A 27,118-nucleotide genomic window follows, 5' to 3' on the forward strand; every position below is an offset into this window, starting at 1 on the left:
ACATAGTATTGAAGGAAGATTTTAGACCAACGGGATGTAGTCCTTGCATTTAGACTGTGAACCTGAAGACGCTGTACCTGTGATAAGAATATAATTCCCTGTTTATAAACTGTTTACAACTTAACCCCTTCCCTACAGCCCTGACAATGTTATTATCCTCCCCTCTTGTCTTATATAAAAGCTTTCAGAGTGTGTTTGGAAAATGCTTAAAAACTATTTTTTTACTAATATAAGTGATTCTTGGCATTAACGATCTGCTGTTTACTGGATTTCTAAAATAATACACAGAATATGCAAGACGGAGGAAGCAAAATAGCATATTTTTTACAGCTTTTATTGAAATAAAATGGCGATTACACGGTCATTACAGTGCTGCGGACTCGTTCTGCGCCTACTGGCCGTCAGCTACACGGAATTGGTGGTTTGGGACACGACGGCACGCACCGCCTCCACGATGGCGTCTTTGTCGATGCCAAACATCTTGAGCAGTTCAGCGGGTTTCCCGCTACGGGGCACGTGAGACACGGCCAAAGATTTGACTGTAATCCCCGGCTCTCCAACTACAGCTGCGGAGACGGCTTCTCCAATGCCTCCTGAACCGACAGGGAGAGAAAGAGATGTCTGGGGTCAGCGCTCTCCGTTCACCGCAAACATCCATTCAGCGTCCGCCCGGACCCTACGTACCCTCATAGTAATGATCCTCCACGGTTATGATCCTCCCCTTGGTGGCCCGAGCGCTTTCCAGGATGGTCTTACGATCCAGCGGCTTTATGGTGAACAGATCAATGATTCGGATATACGTTTTCTCTACAGAACAGAAGTAAAATTTAACAATGTAATACACCATTTACAGGCTAATTTCATAAAACAACTCATTCCTGACCTTCTTATAAAGGAGATGCAATGACAATCGTTTCATGTAACTCAGAAGGGTTGAGGTCATTTATTTAGATGGAATCGTGAATCGTTTGTAAATTTCAGAAAATGTACAGAGTTTATGCTTTCTAAAAAAAAAAAAAAGACTAATTTTCACCTTTCTTCAGCTGCTCGGCCGCGGCGAGGATCTCGTGGAGAGTCACCCCCGATCCGATGGCCGTCACTTGGTCATCTTTACTTTGAGCCACAACCTGATACAGCGAATTGGGGAAAAGGGATATATTTACAATATATATATATATATATATATATATATATATATATATATATATATATATATACACACACGAGTGTAAATATATCTATATGTCCATCCAGGCTGGAATAAAGTGTGAGAAATCCCTGGGAAATGTAAATCATCTGGTCTTTAATGCGGCTTCACCCCCTCTATCTGAATAAATCGAGAGGACGTTTCCCGCGAGCCCCGGGGTACCGACCTTGGCTTGTCCTATTTTGAATTCCTCGTTGCTGCTGTAAATGACGGCATTTTCTGGGCGACTTGTTCTAATGAAGCAAATTCCCTGATTGAAATAATAAATAAAAGGTAATTGTTGGGGTGACCCGGATACTCCAACATCTAACGAGCCAGAAAATGTTTAATGTCAAACAGGGGCCCCGAATGCCCGTCTGCACCTTAGTGTTTGCAGCCAACTCGACGGCCTTCTCCGTAGACACCGCATCGCTTGGGTAGAAAACGGTCGCTGTGGGAACCGCACGGAACATGGCGAGATCCTCCAAAGCCATCTGAGAAGGTCCGTCCTCACCTGGAAGGAAGAAGGATCAGTTTACTGAGAACCCGATTGTTCTGAAAGTGTCAGAAGCCAACGAATGCATACGATCGCACAAAGCGAAGAAAGAGAGAATGAATATAACCGAGAGATAAAAAAAGAACATTCATTCATTCACTTCCTGGACAGTAACATAGGAAACTCAAACCCAAAAACCTGGAGCCTTCTGGGGAGGGATAAGAGAAGAAACAATGAAGCCCTTAATGGCCAGAGGTTTGCACACAAAATCCACGCATGTTAATCAAACTCATGCTGCGAATACACAGATCTACCTGGAAACACCTATCCGCTTGCGATAGAAGCAGGGAATGAAGAAAATCAGGAAGAAAACTAAAAGAAAGAATATTAGGATTGAAAAAAAGAGCAGATAAAGTCTGTAAATTGCGAGCTCTGCGGTCTGCAGAGTACAGAGCGCCTGCGCGGCTTCGGGAAGAGGACAGAATATTTCATGTCGGGGATTAAGGTTTCTGAACTGACGGCGACTGAAGTTAGCAAAGAGCGTTACTTTTATCCAAGGAGTTTCACAAAGGTTATTACACGTGTGGCAGGAAAGTGTCGCTTCAGGAAGCACCCAATTTCTCAGCATGAGTTACAAAATTGTTTTAGGTTTCCACACGAGCTGCAGAAATGATGCGGTTTATTGTCAAGCAACAAAATCAGGGCCATTGGGGAGGAAATAGCACTTGTTACAGAGTAACGGTGGGTTCTAAACCAAGGATGTGTCTCTATCCACAAACTGCCACCAACGGCCGCCAGCGGGGCATCCCCGACATCCACGGGTCAAGCTCTTATAAGTAGCAGCAAAAACCAACAGATCTTCTCGAGGGTCTCCATCAAAAGTCACCCGAGACTACATTACCACGAACGCCAAGGCCACGAACGCGCCCCGGCGAATATCAGTCTCTTTCATGACAAGAAACACGGTAACTATGAGACATTAACTCACCAATGGACACCCCGCAATGCGAGCCACACAGGTTAATGTTGCTTTCAGAAATGGCCGCCATCCGGATCTGGTCAAAAGCTCTTGTGAAGAACGTGGCAAAAGCGCTGGCGAAAGCCACAGTGCGATCCCGGGTGGCGCAGCCGACGGCAACACTCACCTACCCCAAAATAAAACAACGTCAGCCAAAGAGGAGATTCCGGACTCTTCTGGATCTTATTCCACAAATCAGCGATTAGACTCCATATCTGCCATAACCTCCCAGCTTTCTGTGGTCAGACTTACCGGGGCGCACTTACCTGTCTCTGTGAATACTACTCAAAACTACTCAAAACTGGACTAACTTTATACAGTTTGTGTTCTATCGCTTGCTGTCATCGTCCAGATACATATTTTAAGCTCGGGCCCAAACTGGCAGCGATCAGAATAACCGGTTGGTCTTGGAGAGCGCTTGGGCCGCAGCGCGCAGGAAAGCATTACCATGTTCTGTTCAGCAATGTAACACTCGATGAAACGGCCTGGATGCTCCTTCTTGAAGAGCTCTGAGAAGGTGGAGTTTTTGGTATCTCCGTCCAAGGCGACCACTCGGTCGCTCGCGTGGCCCAGCTTGGCTAGCGCCTGCCCGTAGGCTTTCCGAGTGGCGATCTGCAAGAAACGATGGTCATATTTTATGGATTTCCTCACAAATTACAGCTTATTCCGGAAAACGGAAATGTATTGGCGAGAGAGAAATAGTCTTTTATGAGATAATCGGATAATGAGACATTCCTGCAAGAACCGACGGCCGTGCATTTAACGTCCAGTCCGAGTCTGGAACCCAGTGAACCGGTCCCACCAGCAGCGGACTCACCTTCTCTCCCAGTTTGTAGCTGGGTGGAGAGGACATCTTGATGTTCTTGATGCTGACGGCGGGGGCGTCCTCCTCAGGCAGCGTTGGGCACAACTTCTTCTTGTTATGGATCTTTTTCTCGATCTCCTTGATGGTTTCTTCGGCCAGATCTTTGGGCAGGGGCTTGCCGTGCCAGTTCTCCTTATCTTCCACGCCTGCGGCAAGAGAACAAAACAATTCTTATTGCGTCAACCAAATATTACAAAGAAAAGGCAAGGCCATATTTTCCGGGACCATCTGATTTTTATCTCCAAATTATCTGCATCAAGATCGACGCGATGAGCTTCTCCAAAAAAACAGGATCCTGAAGAAACCTTCAGATTGTGAGATCCGACCTCAGAGGCTGCGAAACGCGTTAAAGGGAAGCAGCGATATTTCTCCATCCCTCTGAATTTCACAATTCTATTTTATTTGCACAATTAATCTGTTTCAAAGCGGAGGAGGTCGCTGGTTATTAGCGGAATTCATGTTTATGGCAGTTTGTGACTTTTGGGTTCCTCTGCAGTGTTTTATGTGTGATGGACTTTAAACAGGTTTACTGATTTCTCCCAAATAATAATAATAAATAATAATAATAACAACAATAATAACGGGGCGGCAGCCGCGTCGTGTGTTCTGCCGGATTTGAGATCGAATGAATTACCTGGAATCCCTTTGCCTTTGAATGTTTTGGCGATGATGGCCGTCGGCTGGTTCTTCACCGGGCAGAGCGCCTTACACAGCTCCTCCACGCTATGTCCGTCAACGATAACCGTATGCCACCTGGGGGCCACACGGCGGATTCAGTAAAGCAGGCAGATTAGGAACCCCCGAGACACAGGACGCGGAGAGCTGACAGTTACTAAAGATTAACCCTATAATTCCTACCCGAAGGCCTCGCAGCGTTTCTGGTAAATGTCCACTTTGTGCTGGAGCGGAGCCGGGTCGCTCTGTCCGAGGCGGTTAACGTCGAAGATGGCGACAAGGTTGTCCAGTTTGTAAAACCCTGCGAAGGCCATGGCTTCCCAAACGGAGCCTTCCGAGACCTCCCCATCTCCAAGCAGACAAAATACACGATAGCTGAGGAAAGAATATATAATTACGTATCAAATAACCAGGTTCTTACCGCCCCCCGGCTGAAACGGAAAGATCATGCAGGTTATTAAACGTTATTATTTCGCTATTATTCACCATCGCAGACAGAAGCCTCTCGAACGCCTTCTTAACATATTATCTACGTTCTAAATTTAGCATCGTCTGTCCGTCAGGGCCAGGATAATATTTACTCTCCCTGCTCTTTACAAACAGTTTGGATTTTCTGCTGTCGGCCGTTGGTTACTCCGGGTCAACAATGACACGGCCTTAAAGTGACGGTACCCCAATTTATTCTACACGTTATAATCGTTATACTATCCACGCGAAGCATCGGGCGGGAATCCATCCACGGAACAAACGCTATTCTTTGTATCGATAGAATTGTAATAATTCCGACATTCGGCTGAAATCTACAGAGCGAGCGAAGAGACCCATCAATAATTTACAGCCGCCGCGGGAGGAAAGTTCGGCCATTTGCTGGACCCGGACACAGCGGCCCTGTCGGTGCCAGCAATATAAAAATTATTAACCGGCCCGGTGCATTCTGGGAAATAAATTATCCCCCAAACTTACAAAACATTAAAAAGTTCTTTATCGGTGAAAAGCTTTGTGTTTTTTTCCCGCCCCGACAGCAGCAGAAACACCTGAAGCAAAGTTCAGACAAGGCGAAGGCGAGAAGGGATCTGTGCAGGTGAACACACGCCGGGCTGACGCATTCAAACGCGCGGGGAGCAGGCGAGACGGGGGGGGCTGGGGCACGAGACCCCAGGATCAGGAAATATCAGGAGTAAATCCCAGCGTCTGCCGTTAACCTCTGGATCCCTGACTCACAAATGGTTAAATATTACGAGTGATACTCGGCACCCTTTATGTTCAGAATTCTTTAGAATTAATGTTGCAAACGCTTGGAATTCATTAACCCTGCGATCTCCGCAGCCCAGGAACGGCCGGGTTTCTTTCCTGGTCACGGTGACTCAACTGAGGCGTTCACCGGTTACATAATAACCATGCGCGACACACAGGGGTATTTATACAGGGGGGCGGGGACAGTCCTTAACCCTTTGCTTAACGGAAACATCGGCTCAGCGAATAAAAGTAAAAGATATACAGAAGAAATAAAAATCCCTTCTTTACTCCCGATTTGTCACATTACTCCGGAGTCGTTGGTAAATATAACCCAATATATTCATCTGGTTGCCATAGCGATGGCACCACATTGCACCAGTGTGTAAACGTTACCTGGCTTTGTCAAAGTGCTTGCCGGTGTACGCCATGCCGCACGCCGCGCCCAGACCTTGTCCCAGGGATCCGGTGGCCACATCGACAAATTCTTGTTTCTAAAATATTAAGATAAATTTCCCCATCAGAACCCAGAAGGATGCGACGCGGTAAAAAGAGTTAAAAAGGGGGATTTCAGGGGCTTTGACTGTTATAAAGTTTAATATTCTGGCAGAAATTGTACGTTAAGTGTTGTTTTGATTTCTTTTTATTGTTTTTATTGTTTCCGCTCTGCTTCTTCTATGGATTCTCACGTCGCCCACTCGTCAGGAAGTGCGCAGCAGAAAACGTCTTCCCCCGTTATTACTCACCGGCACCGGGTGACCTTCCAGGATGGAGTCGATTTTTCTCAGATTCAGTAACTCCGACTCGGGGATGAAGCCGGCTTCTGCCCACACGGCGTAGAGGATCGGCGCGGCGTGACCCTGAAGGCAAACGAAACGGGAAACAAACCCATCGTTCTCACACTTCCAAATCGCATTTTTTAGGACGAGACAAAACACGGACAGCGAAGCAAAACACAGCAGACAGCTTCCCCGGGAATCAGGACTGGAAAGCGTCCAGGAATTTACTGCTCCGGTACCGGCAGCGTCCTGTTTGGCTGATGGGGTAACAAAGCTGTTTTTATGATAATTTTACCCCAAGAAAATGTTGATCGGCTCCATATTTCATGGAGTGGAGTTCATTCCCGCTGACAGATTGCAAGCTCTTTGGAACAGACTGCAGGATGTAAAAGCCACTTGAAAACTGTCTATTTCTGGGATTTTACCCCAAAGAGCTTGCAATTCTCCTTTCGCCCAGCAAACTATTCTTTCTTTTATATCCCACCCCGAATGCCCTACTGGCAGAATGAGACATTTTGGGCTTGGATTCTGTATTTTGGGTACTGAGCCGATTCCCCGTCACCCCCCTTGCTGGGCGTGATAACAGGTTGGCGGGTGGACGAGGGGGGGTTAGAGGGGTTTCTGCCGACATCTCCCCCCACCTTGGACATCACGAAGCGGTCGTTGCTGGCATTTCTGGGGTCCTGGGCTTTGTACTTCATGGTGTGGAAGAACAGCACAGCCATGATCTCCGCTGAGCTGCAGCATGACGTCGGGTGCCTAAGGGGTTAAAAAGAACATGCGTGTTAAGATTAACCAATTCATTCCCGGGCTTTCGACAGAAAGTTATGGAGGGCCCGGAGTGTTCCCTCTAAGGTGAGGAATCCTGCAGGCAGAACGGGACTCCTAATAGAGAATCCCCGCTGTTAACTGCCCCCATATTCCAGCAGCCAGGGCAGATCCTCGGGGTTATTTACCCCCCACAGATCCCGGGAGGGGGGTAAACATCGCTCGGTATTTACCATGCATGTTAGGACTGAGACACTGGGAGCGCCCGGCGCATTCCACGCGGGAAAAACGTCTTTCCATAAATATGATTACTCATTCTTACAGCACAGATGACGGGGTTAATTCCAAGACACACACAAACTCGCTTAAATCTGTTATTTCAACCAAAACAAAGATTAGTCACAGCAGCCAACATGCTTGTTTCATACTCCCAGTCCTGTGCTCACAGGTGACCGCCTCCTCTTCAAAACCTGAAACGGGGAGCAGGCAAAAAAACATAAAACTCCAGAAATTAAAGATATTATTGGAATAAAACCCGGGCCGACGAGGCAAAGAAAACAAATCTGCCTTTTTACCCTAAACACATACAAAAAATCTGTACTTTGCTGCTGATATGGCAACGTCTTTCCAGCAAGTGCATCAATAGGGCATTAATTTACCCCCCTGGTGCCGAGTCCTCCTCCGGTTGTCAAGCATAAATTACAAAGAATTCAATAAATACGGATCAGGCAGCCAATGAGGTGCGGGTGGCCTGGGGCATTCTGGGAAATATATTCTCTGTGCGAGTGGTGGAGACGTGGTTATAATAATAATAATAAAATTCATAATAATGATAGTAATAATAATATTAAAATGAATAATAATAATGATAATAATAGTAAAAATAATAATGTGATTTGGAGGACGGGGGCTTTGGCCGCGCATGAACTTCTGAATTTTGGGCCAAACGTTCCAAGCAGCAGGAATGCATTTAATGCGCGATTTGCAGAGTCAGGGCGACTTCGCTCTTTTGGTGACTGCGAAGCGTGAAATGCAGCCGGCGGCGACTCCAAACACAGAAAAACAAGAAAAAAAGCCAATTATAATGTCTCTGCCGGGGCTCCCCGACCGAAACGCAGACCGGAGCCCCCCGACCGAAACGCAGACCGGAGCCCCCCGACCGAAACGGAGACCGGAGCCCCCCGACCGAAACGGAGACCGGAGCCCCCCGACCTAAACGCAGACCGGAGCCCCCGGACCGAAACGCAGACCGGAGCCCCCCGACCGAAACGCAGACCGGAGCCCCCCGACCGAAACGGAGACCGGAGCCCCCCGACCGAAACGGAGACCGGAGCCCCCCGACCTAAACGCAGACCGGAGCCCCCGGACCGAAACGCAGACCGGAGCCCCCCGACCGAAACGCAGACCGGAGCCCCCCGACCGAAACGGAGACCGGAGCCCCCCGACCGAAACGGAGACCGGAGCCCCCCGACCTAAACGCAGACCGGAGCCCCCGGACCGAAACGCAGACCGGAGCCCCCCGACCGAAACGCAGACCGGAGCCCCCCGACCGAAACGGAGACCGGAGCCCCCCGACCGAAACGGAGACCGGAGCCCCCCGACCTAAACGCAGACCGGAGCCCCCCGACCTAAACGCAGACCGGAGCCCCCGGACCTAAACGCAGACCGGAGCCCCCGGACCGAAACGCAGACCGGAGTCCCCCGACCGAAACGCAGACCGGAGCCCCCCGACCGAAACGGAGACCGGAGCCCCCCGACCGAAACGGAGACCGGAGCCCCCGGACCTAAACGCAGACCGGAGCCCCCGGACCGAAACGCAGACCGGAGCCCCCCGACCGAAAAGCAGACAGGAGCCCCCCGACCGAAAAGCAGACAGGAGCCCCCCGACCGAAACGCAGACAGGAGCCCCCCGACCGAAACGCAGACCGGAACCCCCGACCTAAACGCAGACCGGAGCCCCCCGACCGAAACGGAGACCGGAGCCCCCCGACCTAAACGCAGACCGGAGCCCCCCGACCGAAACGCAGACCGGAACCCCCGGACCTAAACGCAGACCGGAGCCCCCCGACCGAAACGCAGACCGGAGTCCCCCGACCTAAACGCAGACCGGAGCCCCCCGACCGAAACGCAGACCGGAGCCCCCCACACCGAAACGCAGACTGGAGCCCCCCAAACCGAAACGCAGACCGGAGCCCCCCAACCGAAACGCAGACCGGAGCCCCCCGACCGAAACGCAGACCGGAGCCCCCCGACCTAAACGCAGACCGGAGCCCCCCGACCGAAACGCAGACCGGAGCCCCCCACACCGAAACGCAGACCGGAGCCCCCCGACCGAAGCGCAGACCGGAGGCCCCCGACCGAAACGCAGACCGGAGCCCCCCGACCGAAACGCAGACCGGAGCCCCCGACCGAAACACAGACCGGAGCCGAGACTACTCCTAATCCTGCCTAAAACTCACTTAGAGCAACTCCATAAACCACTTACGCTGCGAGTCAGCGGGGTCTCGGGATACAGAAATACCCCCTGTGCTGCAGAACTGCCCCCCGTGTTACAGAAATACCCCCTGTGCAGTGGTTAATGTGAATGAATAGTTTCTGTTGTTTTAACAACCGGATAAAAGAGAAGAACTTCCTCAAACTGCCCCGGGGCTGCTGTATTTCCTCTTTAAGTTGCCCCACCGGGGGCTGCTGTAATTTCCCCGGTTCCTGGCTGCGGTTTTTCCCCCCCAGCGCTTTCCCAACAGCCGGTCTCGTAACTTTTTATCACTTTTTACTCTTTCATCAGAATCTCCTCCAGTTTCATAAAAAACGACTTCCTTTACCTGTCAAATCCGGACAAAAAACATCCGTGTGCCGAACACGCTACATATTAACAACATAGAGCTTTACACGCAGCCCCCGGATAACGCCATTCTCGGGGGGTTCGGATCGCGCTTTTCGTTCTGATATGATGGCTCTTAAGGTTTTTTCAGAATGCAGCCTCCTGATTGGCTGATCGTTTGATCATTTTGCATCCTGTTAAAGAGCAGGAGCCGCAAGGAGTGCCCAAAATGCCCCGTCATACAGGTCCCGGGGCAGGGGGCAGGAAATGTGTATAAATACCTTACTGGTTTCTTTGTAACCCTGGGGGGGCGGCTTTGGGGGCACCGTGGGCACCCGGTAACCCGCTGTAGAATTCGGGGCCCCTGAAGGTTTTGGCCCTGGTGCTCGGAGTAAAAATAGCCGAAGGTCAGGAATTTCTTCCAATCTCGTTTTATTTTCATTCTCAGGGTTTTTATCGGATTGTTTCTCATTCTCAACGAGGGACCGAAACGGGGCCGGGGGCCGGAGCCAGGGGCCAGAGCCAGGGGCATCTACCATCTCCGGGGGGCAAATACAAAACTTGTCAAAAAATTAAATGTTTTTTCTTCCTTTGTCCCCATTTTACCTGATTCTGAGCCTGAGATGGGGCAGTTACCACAGATACTCGGGGGTAATAGGGACAGGCATCGCAACTACTGGGGGCTGAAGGGGCAGGTACCACAGATACTGGGGGCTGATGGGGCAGGTACCACAGACACTGGGGGCTGAAGGGGCAGGTACCACAGATACTGGGGGCTGAAGGGGCAGGTACCAGAGATACTGGGGGCTGATGGGGCAGTTACCACAGATACTGGGGGCTGATGGGGCAGTTACCACAGATTAGGGGTTTATGGACAGAGGCACAAAGGGGCAGACTCTGGCACAGCGGCTGCTGAGGACTACAACTCCCATCATCCTGTAGACAGACTCATAACAAGATGCAACTGGAATTGCAGAAACTGTCAACCCGGAGAATGATCCTTAATGCCCCTGCCGGCCGCACCCCGGGGGCACACCCTGGTAATGTCCACGGCTTCCTCCTACCACCGGCGGATCTTACCCCCCGACGGGGCATTTACCAGAAACACAAAAACTGCTTCCTATTCGCTGGTTTATTTAACCCTCTGTATACCACGGAGTGCGGCGCTGCTCCAGCGCGTCGTCGGTTAAATAATGAAGCCGGACGGAAGAGATAAACGGCCCGTTATATAAAATAATGAGATCTAATATACGGAGCGCCGCGCGCAAGCTGCAGCTTCATTCCCGCCGGTGCTAGAATATAACAGAGGTGTATACAGATAATAATAATATTAATAAATAACAACAACAACAACAATAAATAATACTACTAAAAACAATAAATAATAACAAATAATACCACCACTACTACTAATAATAATAATAAATAATAATACTAATAATAACAATAAATAATACTACTAACAATAAATACTAACAACAACAACTAGTAAGAATAATAACAATAAATAATAGTAAGAATAATAAATAATAATAACAACAATAATAAATAACACATCACAGGGGCCACAAAAGGTCACCCCAACATCTCAGCCGAGGGGCGGATCTCACGGGGTCCAAAATACCGAAACCGGAATAAAAGAATCTTCAGCGACCCGTACAGAGTCCAAACTATTTAACCCCTTATCTTCCTGTCAGCAGGTGAAGGGAGCAGCGGCCGTTCACCTGTACGGTATTTACAAAACCCCAACTCCGTGTCATGGCTCACTGTACACACTACACCTCAGAGTGCACGCTCCTCACTTTTGCCCTAACCCCGGACCCTCACCTCAGCAACAGCACTGTATCGCGGGCACCTGGGGAAAGGGGTCACTGAGGAGCCTGGGCAGGAGGGGCACTGAGACACCTGAGCAGGAGGGGCACTGGGGTATCTGAGCAGGAGGGGCACTGGGGTATATGGGCAGGAGGGGCACTGGGGTATCTGAGCAGGAGGGGCACTGGGGTATCTGGGCAGGAGGGGCAGTGGGGTATCTGGGCAGGAGGGGCAGTGGGGTATCTGAGCAGGAGGGGCGCTGGGGTATCTTTTACCCCAGGTTTTACACACTAACTCAGAGTCACCCCCACTGCACGCAATGTGTTCGGGGCTCCCCCGCAGGTGGTACCATCCGCTTCACACCTATATAAGGCAGGTGCCCGCCATAACTCACCCGGAGCCAGCCGCCGTGGTCGCCCTGATGGAGAGGATCCGCAGCCGGTTGGCCGTGTCTTTCAGGCCCTGCAGGGTCTGCTGGTCGGGTTTGTGATAATCCGCCATGAAGGAGCCGGGATTAGCGTGGAGTGCGCGGGTAACAGGCGTGGAGTCCGTGCAGCTGGAGCAGCAGGTGGGGCAGCAGCCAGGGAGCAATAAAGGAGACGGAGAGGGTGGGCACCGGGTGACGGGGTGGGCCGGGCACCGAGGCCGGGGACTGGGCCAGGGTTGGGTACAGAGAATGGGAGGGTACGGAGAGGGAGGAGAGCACCGGGGAAGGGTTAGAGGATGGGGAGAGCATTAGGGAGGGCACGGAAGGGGTAGGCGGCGAGGAGGAGGCACAGGCCGTTAGGGGGGGGGGGGGTGACAACATGAGACAGTCCGGGGTATATACAGAGTGACATTATGGGGGTATATCTATACAGAGTGACAGGAGGGGGGTATATACAGTGACATTATGGGGGTATATATATATATACAGAGTGACAGGAGGGGGGTATATACAGTGACATTATGGGGGTATATATATATATATACAGAGTGACAGGAGGGGGGTATATACAGAGTGACATTATGGGGGTATATATATATATATATACACAGAGTGACAGCAGGGGGGGGTATATACAGAGGGACATTATGGGGGTATATATATATACAGAGTGACAGGAGGGGGGTATATGCGGAGTGACAGTAGGGGGTATATATTCTGCTTCTCGTGGGCTCCTGGACACCCCTGCTGGCCCCATCTGCTGTTTCCAGTAACCGGGGCCCCCTCTTTGTTTGTTGGGGGGGGGGGGGTTACATTGTTACCGATCGCGATGCAGGAAGTTTCTCAGTTAAATTGTTTCGAGCGATGAATCTGCTGACTCATCATAACGAGACGAATTGCGGGAGACGGAACCGAGCCCCGAAGCCTCCGCCAGAGCCGCGGAAGCACTATATATATATATATATATATATATATACACACACACCCCGTATATACCATATATACACACACCGTATATCTAATACCCTCCCATGACAGACAATCGTTACTTTATTATTTGAATCAGCTTCCCCCTCGTTGACGAAGCAGCGAGATTGTATTTCATTTCTGCATTTCTCATACCAGGGCCTTTTTCTGACTCCGGCGCATTTCACGGCGCAGGAATTCCTCCGTCTCTGAACTCCTCCCCCAGCAGCTCTACCGAAAGCGAGGAGCATACCGGGGTACACTTCTTACACGGACTCCGCAGAGCGCCCACTCCAGCCAATCACACGCAAGCTATCTGAACACTAACGCATTGCTGGAAAACACTGGCTCCTTCTTCCATAAGTGCGCAACGGCGCATGTACAGAACAGCTGCATGCGAATGCTGCCTGGACTAAGACAGCAGGGGGGTCGCCGCATTTACAGCACACGCTTCAGTCTACATGCAGGGAATGTGCTGGAGTCTCACTGCGTCCACAACACGCAACGCTGTCCCAAGCGAGCATCTGAGCGCGTCCGGACGCTCGCAGCCCCCGTCACGTCGCAGAGATACACCGGTGACCCCGATAACGAGCGTGCAAGGTCCGTGCAAGTGCCAAAAACAACAAGTTTAATATTCCTTTTTTTTCTTTTTAATGCTGTTTAAAGTAAATCTTTTATTTAACATCTTTCTTGATAACGTTTTTTTTGGTTACTCCGGGCTGCGATCTGAAACGTTAAAATTCCGCCATTATCTTCACGGACAGAAAACACGTAAAACATTTTCTCTCCAAAAATGAAGTCTGCAGCCAAAATATTGCTTCATTTTAATAAAAATTACTTTAAACTGAAAGTCATTCTTACAAACCAGATAACTACAGCCAAAGCAGGACGGGCCGGCGATCCTTATCCCTTCACACCCAACGGGCGACGGCGTCCAGCGCGGCAGCTTTAAAAAATGTTTTTCCTGTTAATATTCATCTTAAAAGAAATATACAAATAGTTAAAGCTTAAAATCTAGGACGGCTTTAAAAGCCATTTAAAAAAAAATGTTTTCAGCCAATCAAAAGAAAATCTAAATCTTTAACCCATCTTAAAAGACAATTATATGACCCGTTACCCTGGCAACATGTTAAACAAAAAGCCAAACTCGGAGGATGCTGGTGCCACTATCCGAACCGCCCAACGTTTTACACGGATAGAGGGGGCTCTGCAGACCCCCGTAACGTAAATCTGTATAGCGGGATCATCAGCTGCAGCCTTCCTGCATAGATCCAAACGCACCGCGAACAGCAACAACGGGTTTTCTTTTACGATCGTTTTAAACGAAAGAAATGATTTAGGAGTCAGAGTCCCGTGAATGTCGGCGCTTCGCCGCGCTCCATCGTCTGATTGGCTGCTGCTCGGAGGTCGGTTTCCAAACATCTTCCCCGAAGATCTCCTTAAACCAAAAGCACGAGATCAGACCGATCCACGTAAGAAAGGAACGTCGCTTCCCAACGGCTCCGCTTTTACAGCTGGATGTTTTCGAAGCTCTTGGCGAGAGATTGTAAATAAACCTCATGAACCGTCCTGAGGAAGCGGGAATCGTTCTAGAAAAAGAATGGAAACCGTTACAGAAAATGACTTCACAGCGGGTGTCCACGCCACGAATTACTCCACTACAGAATATGATGGCGCTATATAAATCAATAACTGTTCTATACTTCACTAAAGCTACGCAAGCACATAAGGGGTTAAATGACCCCCGGGGACGTTACCTTTATGAGATGGACTAAGGTTTCCTGGAGCTGAGATCTGCTCAGTGCCAACGCGTTGGGTCTCAGCACTTCGCCGGCCGCGGGCACCGGTGAGGACGTCCTCGCGTTGCCGTCCTGACTCTGGAGTTTTTGGACTGACTGCGCGAAGACGCTGGGCGACAAAAGGACCGACGCCGCCGCTGTGGATGTAGGCGCCACAAACTGTGAGAAAGAGAATCGTATAAACACCTGGAGATCAGACAGAAAATAAACCCCAACGCCAGATGGCGTACCGAGGGAAAGACAGACCCACCGGGGGTCCGCTAAAGATAAGGAGAGAAACAGCGCATATACTGCAGCACTAATTACAAATGACCCCGTTCTTTGTACTCCCAGCCCCCAACCAAACTATAACTGTCCCCCCCGAGCCCTAAATGGGGAAAGGCTGTGGGAAGTTTGTGTAAAGTGTGCTGCATGCCATTAACCCGGCCCCTCAGGGGTTAACACATCATTTGCCACCAATTTATATTTAGTTTTCCTGCTTGAAAAGAGCTGAGTAACCAACGCGTTTCACACCAATGCAAACAGCTTCCCGTCAGGCTCGGGGCCGATCGCTTTCTATAGATTAGTCAGCCGAGGCTTTTGTTTTTTTTTGTTCCCTTTCAATGGAATGAAATCCCCAATAATGAAGGATTCTGCCAACTTTACAGAGAACAGATAGAGCGGCTGGCAGCGTCCCGACTGTTATCAGCTCCTGCGCCACCCTGAACAAACGCGTGGGGGCTGGGCAAACGGGGCAGCGTCTCTTTAAATACCCTCCGGAGAAAGCACCCAGGGCGAGGCTCGGTACACACAGGGGGTAAGTGAGGACACAAGCCAAACGACCCAACGGCTCCAGAACACCCAATCTAATCTATATTCTAGAAACGCGGCACAAAGCACTTTCCGGACCTGAATGGAAAAGGAAATGTAAAGACGTGTAGATTTACTATATTATATATCTATCTATATATCGTGGGGTTTTGGCCCCACAGGACAGACAGGGCCATGAGATGAGACGGATGTTCAATACAGCAAGAAATACAAGTTGGGAAAGCGTGAGCTGCTGCGCCCGGATAACGGGAGAAGATCCCATGGATTAAGAACACTTACGGTCTGTGTTAAAACGATCACAGTAACCATAGCAACACATCATTCTGACGGGTTTACCTGTGGAGCCGCCGGCAGCACACCGTCAGACGGCGCCGTCTTGGGCAAAGTTCCTTTAAAGCTTTCTGGTGTCGCAAGTCGGCTCGTCGTAGCGGGGAATTTGGGCGCAATGTTGGCTTTGCTGATCGGAGGAGACGGGGTTGGTTCGCCCTGCGGGGTCAGCTTCAGCTTGTGAAGGAGATCGGCGTCCGGGTGAGGGATGTTGGGCATCTTGCCAAGGCCAACAGGGACCACAGGAGGAAGGAGCTGGCGGTTGCGGGAAGCGTCGCCGAGGTCGGACACCGACTGGCCCATTAGCGGGGACGGCTGCCTCCCCGTCTGCCGCATGCCGTGCATCACGCAGGTGGAACCGAGGGGGGCATCCGATAAACCCGGAGCGGGACTCAAACTCCCCGGGAACGCCTGCATTTTCCGAGAGTCTGGTTGTGAAGCTGCAGCTTGCGGGATTAATACGGGAGCTTTGCAGGCAGCGTGGCCGTAGTCACTGGCACTGGAGCTGAAGATCAGAGACTCTGGCTGCTTCGACTGCTCACACGAGAAAGGCAGGAACAGCCCGTGGCCCCCCGTCTCCGGCAGCAGCAGCAGCTCGTTCGTTTCCGGGTACTTGGACAGCGGAGGATCCTCTTTGGGTAACGAGGTTCCAAACAGCTCCTCCACCGTCAGGTGTTTCTGCACCGGCTGGGAAAAAAAAACAAATTACAACTTTCATTCAAAGCAAAATTTCACCAATTTTCCGGCCTGGAAGTTTATTCGGAACGCGCATCTCCAGAGAGCGCTCGGCCGGTAGGACCGGATCAGCGGGGGTTTGTATCGCCTGTCCCTCTGGGTAACACAGCCTGGCCACGGATCGGGGGACTTGAATTTCACCAAGCAAGAGCTTCACATCGCAATACATCGCTAGTCCACTAGATGGCAGCAGCCCACCAGGGAACGGCGTGCACTCGTCAGAAGCGGCGTACGAGCGCCTGCCGCCCCGGCGCAGTCAGATACGTCACTAGAACGCCCCCCATGCTATTCCGCTGTCGTTTGGGATAACGTGGCACATACGGGCGCACGCACTCCGCTGGCTAATGCTCACAGATGGCCTGAGATGTTATCGTCACTGAAGTGAATAAAAACCCAGCGATCTATCGGCATATGGTAAAAACCGCACACCATCCGAGACAGAGACGCACGAGGCGCTGCCTGCTGATAACAGACACTCAATAAAATCAGCCAGACAACTACCCCCCCGATGTGTCTCACTTACCCCCCCAAAGCTTCCGAGCACGTGTCTGCAGAACATGCGCTTAATCCCCCTATACCCCCCGGCATTCCGTATCATTTTCATACCTTCTCTTGAAATGAACCGGGAGGTTCGGTTGTCTCCAAGGAGTCAGCTTTGGTCAAACGTGCATCAGGCTGAGCCCCAGAGCTGACACTCACATCGTTTAACACATGGCCCTAAAAACAAAGCAAAAGGAGCCTCGTAAATCGCATGTCACAAAACGGGGCATTAAAAACAAACGACGCACCCCTAGCTGCATCTGCGCATGTTACGACGTCACCGACACCGCGTCCAGCTTGCGGCGGCACAATAGTCGCTGCTAGTAACGCGGCCGCACATCGCCCCCCGGAGTCTCCGCGTCTCGCATGGGATGCAGGACTCGCGGGATTAACATGTTTTCCAACGTCAGGATTAAGTCACTCGGCCCCCATGACTTTGCGGCTACGCCAGGCGGACACCGCGCCAAACCCTGCGTGGGCAGCTCAGCCGGATTACCGCCTGATCCATCTGGAAGGCAGAGGCTCAGCAAACACCTCCCGGCCCGGCCTCGGGTTTAATGGTTGTATGTAGGAGGAAAATACAAGAGAAGACAGCCAGAGACTAAGATGGAATGGAAGGAACTTTTACTTTACTGAGAGGGTGGTAGACAAATGGAACAGCCTCCCAGCAGAGGTGGTAGAGGGTAATACAGTGAGGGTATTAAACATGCATGGGATAGACATACGGCTCCTGAATCTAAGACGAGACCAACGACTGATTAAGGTTTGAGTCTTTACAGCAGGATAAGACGGGCCGGATGGGGCCGATATGGCGGCAGGTTCTGGGTTTGTATGTAAGCGAGCGTCTCTGTGCCTGCTGCTGCCCCTCGCGTTTCACGTGTTGCCCCCTCCTTACTTTCTCATATTCGTTCTTGGCTTTACTGAGCATCTCCAAGATGTCGATGGGCCGATCGCTGGCACCGCTGGCCGTGGTTGGGCTTTTCCTGTTCTTTGCCCTCTCCGATTCCTGACGCACCACCCTGCGGTCACACAATAAACATATATATTAATCCCCCATTAACCCCTTCCCTTCCTTACACAGCGAGCTCAGGTCGAGAAGCAGGAAAAAAAGACTGAAAGCCTCGTCCCTGAACAGGTGCAGCCGCTGCGCCTCCGCCCCGGGGTAAGCTGCGCATGGTCCGTCATGTAGAAGGAAGCCCATCTCTTTCAGGACAACGCGCTCCCTGCGCAGAGCGCCGCTACCCTCCAGATGGACGAGGAGCTCATTAAAGAAACTAAGCCACCCTCATCATTAGTGGCATCATAAGCGCAGCCACTGACAGCGCATGCGCCGTGCAGCCACCGGCAGGCAAAATCCTGGCGCCGTACATAAAGACCCCGTGGCGTAGATGCGAAACGGGTACCAGACACACATTCACCGTGCCAGTGCTGGACAGCAGACCCCACGAGGCACGCGGACCGGAAATATACAGCAAAGAACGACTCCCCGGACTTAAAGCAGCACTATAAGGAGCGCGTGGCCGTCACGATATCTCACGGGGGGGGGGCTGATAAATGTAAAGCCCCCGGGGGGGGGGGGTACTTACTCCGCCATCAGCTTGGAAATCCGCTGGCAGTCACTCCGGTCGTAAAACCAGATGCTGTAAATGGACACTGAGAGAGAGAAGAGAGGAGATTACCCCAAACCGCCCGCGGAGGCACCACGGACACCCCCTCCCCGTGCAGCTAGGGGGCAACATGGGCATGCAGTACACAGTCCCGTCACTCACACCTATTAAAACAGACTCGCAGCTAAGTAAAGTTGGGCTGGCTGTGAGTGATAAGGAAGGGTTTCTATGGAAACAAAGTAACGGATAATCGGCCAATAAATCATCGGATACAACGTTCTTCCGGTCGGCCCAACTATTCCCAAATAATCCGCCCCTCGCTTCGGCAGCCAGCGCCCGCCGCGTGCGGCCTCAGAGCCGCCGGGAAAGTTTGTTGGGTCATTTTAGGAAACCTGCAATTCTTATGGTCTGGCAAACACCGCGTTCATAATAACTGAATCCAGGTACGACTGCAGACACGCCGGCGCGGCTCAAGAACCGAGATAAACGAGTAGTCTCGTTAAGTGATAACGTTTGTGCGCGCAGCCCCGACGCGACCGACAACGCGATTTCATCTCCTGCAACACAACACGTGGCCCTCCACAGAAAGCAAAGAATGAGCGTTCACCCCGCGGGCGGATAAAGCGGGGCCGGGGGGGGGTGCACGGCTCCTTTTTATCCATCGGTTGCACAATCACAATCCTCTCCTTTACCTGCCCCCCGGGGTATAAATCCTGCCCGTTACCAGGACAACTGCACGTTTCAGAGGAAGCCACGCGTGTCCTTCGCGGTGAGATCCCCCGGCTGGATACGGATCACAAACTCGAGTGGCTTTAAGCTTGTTTGCTGAAGTCGAGCGAAAACATTAGAAGAGGCAGCTTAATGGGCCAGGAGGGCCGGGGAGCCAGGAGCCACGCTCCAGACCCGCGTCGGTCTCCCAGCACCCGTCGGCCCTCAGGGAGATCCTTTCAAAGGGCTGCGGGGGAGACGCGCGATTTCAGATTCCCACAAATGTTAACAAAATTGGCCAAAAACCCCCGGTGCGCGGCCCACTACAATACCGGTTTTATGTCTCAAAACACCCATAAAAGGTGCAATCGCTAGGGGTATGTATCTGCCGGCAGGCGATTCCCTGCACGGAATACCACACGACGTACTTGGCAGATCACAATCCATCTACGCAGCAGATAGATTTCGGGAGCGAATGTTCAGCCAACGCAGAGTTCTGCCGGACGCGATGTCCGCACGGCCGGCACGAGGGCCGACAGATAGCGTTCTCCGCCTCATTCTCTGCACAAATGGTTCTTTTACACCGAGAGGCCAAAAAAACATTCCGATCCCACAGGATTTGGACAAAAACCTTCGTTTACTTTCCAGAATGAATAATCCCGGCAAACGGAGCCGTCTGGATACACGACGCGTTTCAGGCACGCAGGACAAAGCGAGGATTTATTTTCTCCAAAGACCGAGTTTATTAAGAGTTAAAAAGCTAAAAACGGATCCCGGCGGAACGTCACTAAACGGCGCGCAGGTCCGGGGAGTAAGTGGCCCCCGAAGGCATCTGCCCTCAAACTCACGCCTGGGGCCAATTCTGCACTTCTACCTCCGAGGACCTGCGGGGAGATCTAGCAGCGATCCGGCGATCCTCACTTCCACCAATCAGAGAGAGAGAAGCATCTTTTTTTTTGCATTAACAGAAAATAATATAGAAGCAGCGTTTCGGGTTTTATACCCGCAGATCGCGTGCCGGGACCCCCACCCTGGGACCCCCGTCCCCCCGCAGCCGCCCAAACTCTATAAACGGCCGAGAAAATTTTAAGGAGACGTCTGAAGGAATTATTTCACGACCCGGAGAGATTAAAACCGCTGCGGGGAGAAAGATTCCGCGGCCTGCTGCAGAACTCCAATTAGTTGCCCCCGTTTCCGTTTAACCCCCGCTAAGCCCTGAAGAATTGAATTGCAGATTCCCTATAAAATGACCGTTAACACCCAGGACTAATAAGGCCACGTCGTCTACACGTGGAAAGGTTACCGGATTCCTAGCAATGCCTCCAGAGCCCGGCGACGTTCGGAGGACATTGAAGCGAGGCGTCGGGATACAGAACGGACGCGGATTCCTTCTTCCAGCTACAGAGACGTTTCTCAACTCCCTCCACGTCTCGTGATCTGACGCCCGGCAGAGGCCGACAACTCCGGCTCCAAACAGCAATTCCTTCAAAGCCCGCCCAGAACCCGACATTAACGAGCATGGAAGGTTTCAAAATGTCCCAGCAGAGAAGGGGTTAAACGGAGCCACGAATCGAGATCTACGTGCGATGGAAGCGAGGACGGCGCACGGGGCTTCCAGCTTCCCGGCTAGAATTAGCCCGAGGCTCGGTTGCCATAGTAACTGCAGCGCACAGGATTTCAAGTCGCATCTCCTCGTGGTCATCCACCCGTAGGAAGGGACCAGGCACCGCTGAAACGGCCCGTGGCGCCCACCCTCCGCGCAGACAGAAATCACTCAGAGAAAAGACGTTTGGCCCCTGGAGATGCTGGAGCGGCCCCCGGCGTGTCCTCCTCGTCACGTCGTCGTTGGACGGATGAATTTTGTGGCACAGATACCAGTTAAGATGTCCCTTGGAGTCTTCGCTACACTCCGCAGATCACCAGACAGCTTCCACGGACCTCCGATCCGGCCTCGTGGACCTGCCTGATCCCATCCAACGGCCTCTAGAGTGTAAGCTCTGTGGGCTGACCTCGTGCCATTATCTATTAAAGGTGGCCTCTGACCACAGAACCAAGGAATAAATCCTGTAACCCTAAGCCGGGGATAACAGTCAGGGTGTGCCACGGCAGAAGTGCATCACCAGCGCCGACGGCTGCCTAACTCTGAGCGAACCACGTCACAGAGTAACACGGCAAACAAAGAAAAATAATAAAAATGCAGGCAAATTGTACACATTTAACCGCCACGCATTATTTCCACGCAGGACTCACAGCTGGAATTCCGGTACAGGAGGAACGGCTCGTGGAGCTGAAATTCCAGGTCTTTGTTGACCGGCTCCACCAAATTGTTCATATTCAGCCGGTTCATGATGGTGAACCCGTGGTAGGGGGAGGCCGACCTGCAAAAGGAGGGGGCCACAAAACGATCAGGTTAGGGAAGTAGAAGCCAGCGGTCAGCATCACATATGTAACACGTGAAGCCCTTCTGTACACGGCGTGGTTCCGTGGCCACAACACGCGCACGACTTGCAACTAAGAACAGCTCAGGTCTGTTTAGCTGCAGTCTGTCGGGGACATCGCTGCCGGCCAGTCACATAGTAACTTAGAGGGTTATCTTATTCGATGGGGCAAATACATGTCATTTCTGCCCCATAAGGGCAGTTTGCACGGAGAAACTCTACATACGTGACCCGGAATATTCCACGTGCGCGGCCAACGCAGAGACCGGAACATGCCGGGCCCGCTCACACGCGGACGATGACTCGGTTAGCGCCGGCTCGGCGGCTCGCGATAAATCGGCTCTGACATCTCTCCCCGCCTGGAGCTCCCGGCCGTCCAGAGCAGCGAGACGCAGAAACCCAATAAACCCCCCCAAACAGCATTTTATCGGGGAAGATTTATATAAAACAGTGAAATACGGGCTGCGGATCAGAAAATTTTGGGAAAAAATAACGAAATCAACGCTACGGGTTTTTAGTTCATTAAAAGCTTAAACAAAATAATAAATAAAAAATAAAAAAAAAATAAAAAACGGGGAAATAGTAGAAATCATTTTTTCTTTTTAATCTTTAATATACATTTCTGAGGGGTAACTCGGAGAACCCTCCCCCGCACATACCGGGTGTACACAAATAAGGTGCCCTCCACATCCGTCTTCTCCTAAACATGAAAAAAATATTATGAGAACTAGAAGAATAGAATTACAGAAATTCCAGATTTAAAAATGAAGAAAAAATCATGTACATTTGGCAGGCGATTTTATTGTCAGACACGTGGGGGGAGGGGCAGCCGGCTATCCCCAATACCGAACCCGGGAACCCCAAAGTACCCTCCGCTCACCGCTTGTGGGTTAGCACGTATTACTGGGTGACCAGACCTCACTCACCCTGCGCTGCCAGCCCCTCAGAGCCCGGAGTCAAACTGCCGTCTTACCCCTCCCCATGAGTCTCATAGGCGAGTTGCCCTGTGCCCACTCTATGCCACCCAGTACCCTTCCCTGCCCCTCCTGTACCAACAACTTACCCCAGTACCCACTCCGTGCTCCACCACGCCCCCTCCCTTCCTATGTACCCACTATCCCAGTACCCACTCCGTGCCCTTCTGCCCCGCCACTCACTATCCCAGCACCCCATCCCTACCCACTCCATGCCCCTCTGCTCCCACACACTATTCCAGTACCCACCCCGTGCCCCTCTGCCCCCACTCACTATCCCAGTACCCCCCCGTGCCCCTCTGCCCCCACTCACTATCCCAGTACCCCCCTTTCCTGCCCGCTCTGTACCCACTCCATGCCCCTACCTTCCCGTGTACCGGCTCCCTGCCCCTCTGTGCCGCTCACCCATTGGCCGGTGCCGGGGCAGTAGCTGTATAAAGCCACCTGGCTGGTCAGGTCCACGATGCTCCTGATGTAGGGGTCCGTGAGGCGGAGGGCAGCCAGACTCATCTCCTGCCCCGCTTTACCCCGAACCTCCATCTCGGTGACCGGACGCCAACCAGCGCAACAGCTTAAATCCCCGCCTGGCCGCGGCACAAGCGTTCCTAGAGTAGAAACGTTCCGCCTGGTCCGGGACTGGGGCTCCGGGGGCCACATTATTACTGCTGTACACAACCAGGAACCACGCACTGTTACCGAAACACACAGCCAGGGGCCACACTGACACGGGTACACACAGCATGAATACCTGCTAAGTGTCCCTGCTTGGTCTGTGTAGTCCTTCTCCCATAGCCCTGAGGGCCTTTTTCTTCCCCTGTTGCCCCTCTCTCTCCTCCCCGTTGCCCCTCTTTTCTAGGAGGTCAGAATGTTTGCTGGGTATGAGGGGATCGCAGGGTTCTACAGCCCTAAAATCCCAGATAATGTGTATAGAAACGGCAGGGAACGGCTTTATAAACAAAACGGGGAAATAAACCCCATTATTCTTCTAAATTCCCTGTTACACAAATAACTGCCTCTAACCGACCCCCTAAAGCTAAGACGTTTGTGATATTGGGTATGCACAGTCAGGGGCCCCGGCACTTGATATCTATTGGCTGCTGTTACAATAAGTAAAACCACTGAACGGCGGGGTCGGTAACGCCGTTCCGGCACAGTCTGTGTAACCCTTTGGTGACCTTCCCAACCAGCTCACGCCAACCGCCGGATCACGGACACAAACCGGACTAGTCTCACCGGCCTCCTGCGTCCATTTCTTCCTCCCCGGGAAGCTCTGTCTCCAGTGATTTCAAACAGGTGAGTCGGGGGGGATCTGTTCACAAAGTTTAGCGTTTGAAGAGCTGACATTAGAGTTGCCCCGGGGCAATTAATTGGAAAGGCTGGACCTGGGCCAGTTGTCCATTTACTAAAGTAAACTCGACTCTGTGACTTGATTCAAATTGGCAGCGGAGTTGAGTAAAGGTCAGACAGGACTCATAACTCAACACAGCTTCCTTACCTGAGAGACTCACCCGAGAAACTCGACCGAGAGACTCAACCGAAAAACTCACCCGAGAGACTCAACCGAAAAACTCGCCCGAGAGACTCAACCGAAAAACTCGCCCGAGAGACTCAACCGAAAAACTCGCCCGAGAGACTCAACCGAAAAACTCGCCCGAGAGACTCAACTGAAAAACTCGCCCGAGAGACTCAACCGAAAAACTCACCCGAGAGACTCAACCGAAAAACTCACCCGAGAGACTCAACCGAAAAACTCACCCGAGAGACTCAACCGAAAAACTCACCCGAGAGACTCAACCGAAAAACTCACCCGAGAGACTCAACCGAAAAACTCACCCGAGAGACTCAACTGAAAAACTCACCCGAGAGACTCAACTGAAAAACTCACCCGAGAGACTCAACCGAAAAACTCACCCGAGAGACTCAACTGAAAAACTCACCCGAGAGACTCAACTGAAAAACTCACCCGAGAGACTCAACTGAAAAACTCACCCGAGAGACTCAACCGAAAAACTCACCCGAGAGACTCAACTGAAAAACTCACCCGAGAGACTCAACTGAAAAACTCACCCGAGAGACTCAACCGAAAAACTCACCCGAGAGACTCAACCGAAAAACTCACCCGAGAGACTCAACTATTGGTAAGACTCACACCCTGACTCTCACAACCAACTCCACCGACAGACTCCACCATCAACTCGACCCAACCTACAAGAAGCGCCACCGGTGACCAGACAGACGGCGACAACGAGTCACTTTCTGCGAGTAGACGCTCTGTAATCGGAGTGGATCGCTTTTACGTGAAAACGGTTTATTTTCTCTGTAACTCGACTTACGGCGGTGACCTGCGGCGCGGGCCCCGGTACCGCGGCTTTACTTCTTTCCGCTGAATATAAAAGTCGTTGTGTAAAAGCCGTGTTTAGAATGAATCTGAGACGTTCACCTTGGTGTCCGACCGCATCGCGTGGAAAGACTCCACTGACTCGGAAAGCCGACGACTGCATTCGCTTCGCGTGAAACCCCCCGGAACGTAAAGAACAGCGAGTGGGGCAGGTCCCTGGCGCTCACATAGTTAATATTAGTATAATATTATTTCATTACCGCTGAACACCCCGAGTTTATGTGCCAGTCCTTTACCCTGGGTGAGTAACACAGCAACAGCGATGTATTATTATTATTACCCGGGGGGGGGGGGGGTATCAGATGCTAAATATCAAATTCCTTGTTACTATTCTTTTGGTAAAAAACATTCCTTTTCTACCGGTTTAGGGGGTATAATATTAAGGCCCCCTGGGGTGGGGTGATATCGGGGGGGGGGCAGATAAGACAGTGTCTGAAATAAAACTATATCAATGAAAGAGGTAGAGAGCGACCCTTGTACGGCTCAAGAACATTGGAAGGATGAATAATTTATCAGCTATCTCCTAGAAACCGTATCTCGTGCCGACAGGTAATGTAATATCCGATACCTTCCCCGCCGGCAGCCTGCTCCCCCGATACCGGGACGCACCGTGCGACCAGTCTCAGCACGACGAGGCTCACCGGCATGACGTTACCCCGGATCCAGGTGCTTTAAGGTAAATTCTACCCTGAATTCTTATTCTTAAATTATTTCAGTGAGAAGATTTAGAATTTTTTTTTTACAAGAATATGCGATTTTATTTTTTAACAAAAGTTTTATTATTTTTAATTCTTCTATTTAAAGCTCACAGAGAATATTAATAAACTGATTATATTCAATATTATTATTTATTTAAATACATTTTGAATATTTTGAAAAATCATTAAATTATATTTATACTGATATAAAGTCTACATATATTTAGAAAAATAAATTCTATAAATGAAATGTATTTAGTGTATTCCATCTCTGATTTTTCAACCCGTTATACAGCTGAAATTCGGTGATACTGTAGCCAGTTCACTGTGAATTCTAATTCACGGAATGTGGATTATTCCCCGAATTGACGTGCACTCCTCGGTAAATAAATGTTTATTAGGTGAGCGTTTTGGGGGACTTTTTATTGACTTATTTTAATGTCGGTGCTCATCGTGAGTAAACTTACAAGATCATCTAAGAACAGAAACACAGAAAGGATGTAAAAGCAGCCGCTCTAATGATAATGAAATGCGTTGCTGCTGCTGCCGCGCCGGCGTCTGGGAGAGCCGGGGATTAAACTGCTGTTAATATTAAATCACGTTGTTGAAATATTAAAAGAAAATTAAACGAGAGATCTGGGTTTAGTAATTTGGCAGATGTGAGGCAGCTAATGGAACGATTTCATTTTAATTATAATGGAATTAACCTTTTCAGTGTTTGGGGGCGGCTTGCAGCTGGCAGCCAAGGGGTAAATCAGTGGAGTTTTATAACAATCATAACTTCATCTAAACCTCTAACCCCAATTTACTAAACACTGACCTGCTAACCAACCAGCCCATGGTAACTAATCCTCATTAACTAGGTGACATCCATCAATACCCTAATGCTTACCCTGATCCCCTATCTGAGTCTAATCACCCGAGCCCTGCTAACCCTAATCCCCTAACTAGCGGACTCTGATTACCCTCACCTTGCTAATCCCCTAACTAGCCGAGTCTAATTACCCTAATACTGCTAAATTAACCCCCGAACCCCTA

At 50.9% G+C, this 27,118-nt stretch overlaps 2 protein-coding genes across 2 annotated transcripts; both read right to left on the minus strand.

Moving 5' to 3' along the window:
• Positions 1 to 405: 405 nt before the first annotated feature.
• LOC149277359 (transketolase-like) lies at positions 406 to 12,154 on the minus strand. Its single transcript, XM_089503031.1, has 14 exons — positions 12,048 to 12,154; positions 6,894 to 7,011; positions 6,220 to 6,333; positions 5,870 to 5,967; positions 4,424 to 4,615; positions 4,200 to 4,318; positions 3,518 to 3,711; positions 3,148 to 3,312; positions 2,671 to 2,827; positions 1,570 to 1,700; positions 1,374 to 1,457; positions 1,034 to 1,127; positions 685 to 807; positions 406 to 593 (listed from the first exon to the last, which is right to left on the minus strand). Exons 1-14 carry the CDS (start codon positions 12,152 to 12,154, stop codon positions 406 to 408), a joined length of 1,884 nt encoding a protein of 627 aa, XP_089359157.1.
• Positions 12,155 to 14,554: 2,400 nt separating this feature from the next.
• On the minus strand, positions 14,555 to 23,524 carry LOC149277360 (mRNA-decapping enzyme 1A-like). Its single transcript, XM_089503032.1, has 8 exons — positions 23,390 to 23,524; positions 22,670 to 22,710; positions 21,823 to 21,950; positions 18,844 to 18,910; positions 18,135 to 18,276; positions 15,992 to 16,660; positions 14,804 to 15,004; positions 14,555 to 14,635 (listed from the first exon to the last, which is right to left on the minus strand). The coding sequence occupies exons 1-8, from the start codon at positions 23,522 to 23,524 to the stop codon at positions 14,555 to 14,557; spliced, it is 1,464 nt and encodes a 487-aa protein (XP_089359158.1).
• Positions 23,525 to 27,118: the final 3,594 nt, after the last annotated feature.

This window comes from Sceloporus occidentalis, unplaced genomic scaffold (genome assembly GCF_023333645.1).
Source record: "Sceloporus occidentalis isolate IW3139 unplaced genomic scaffold, rSceOcc1.0.p SCAF_216, whole genome shotgun sequence".
NCBI lineage: Eukaryota > Metazoa > Chordata > Lepidosauria > Squamata > Phrynosomatidae > Sceloporus > Sceloporus occidentalis.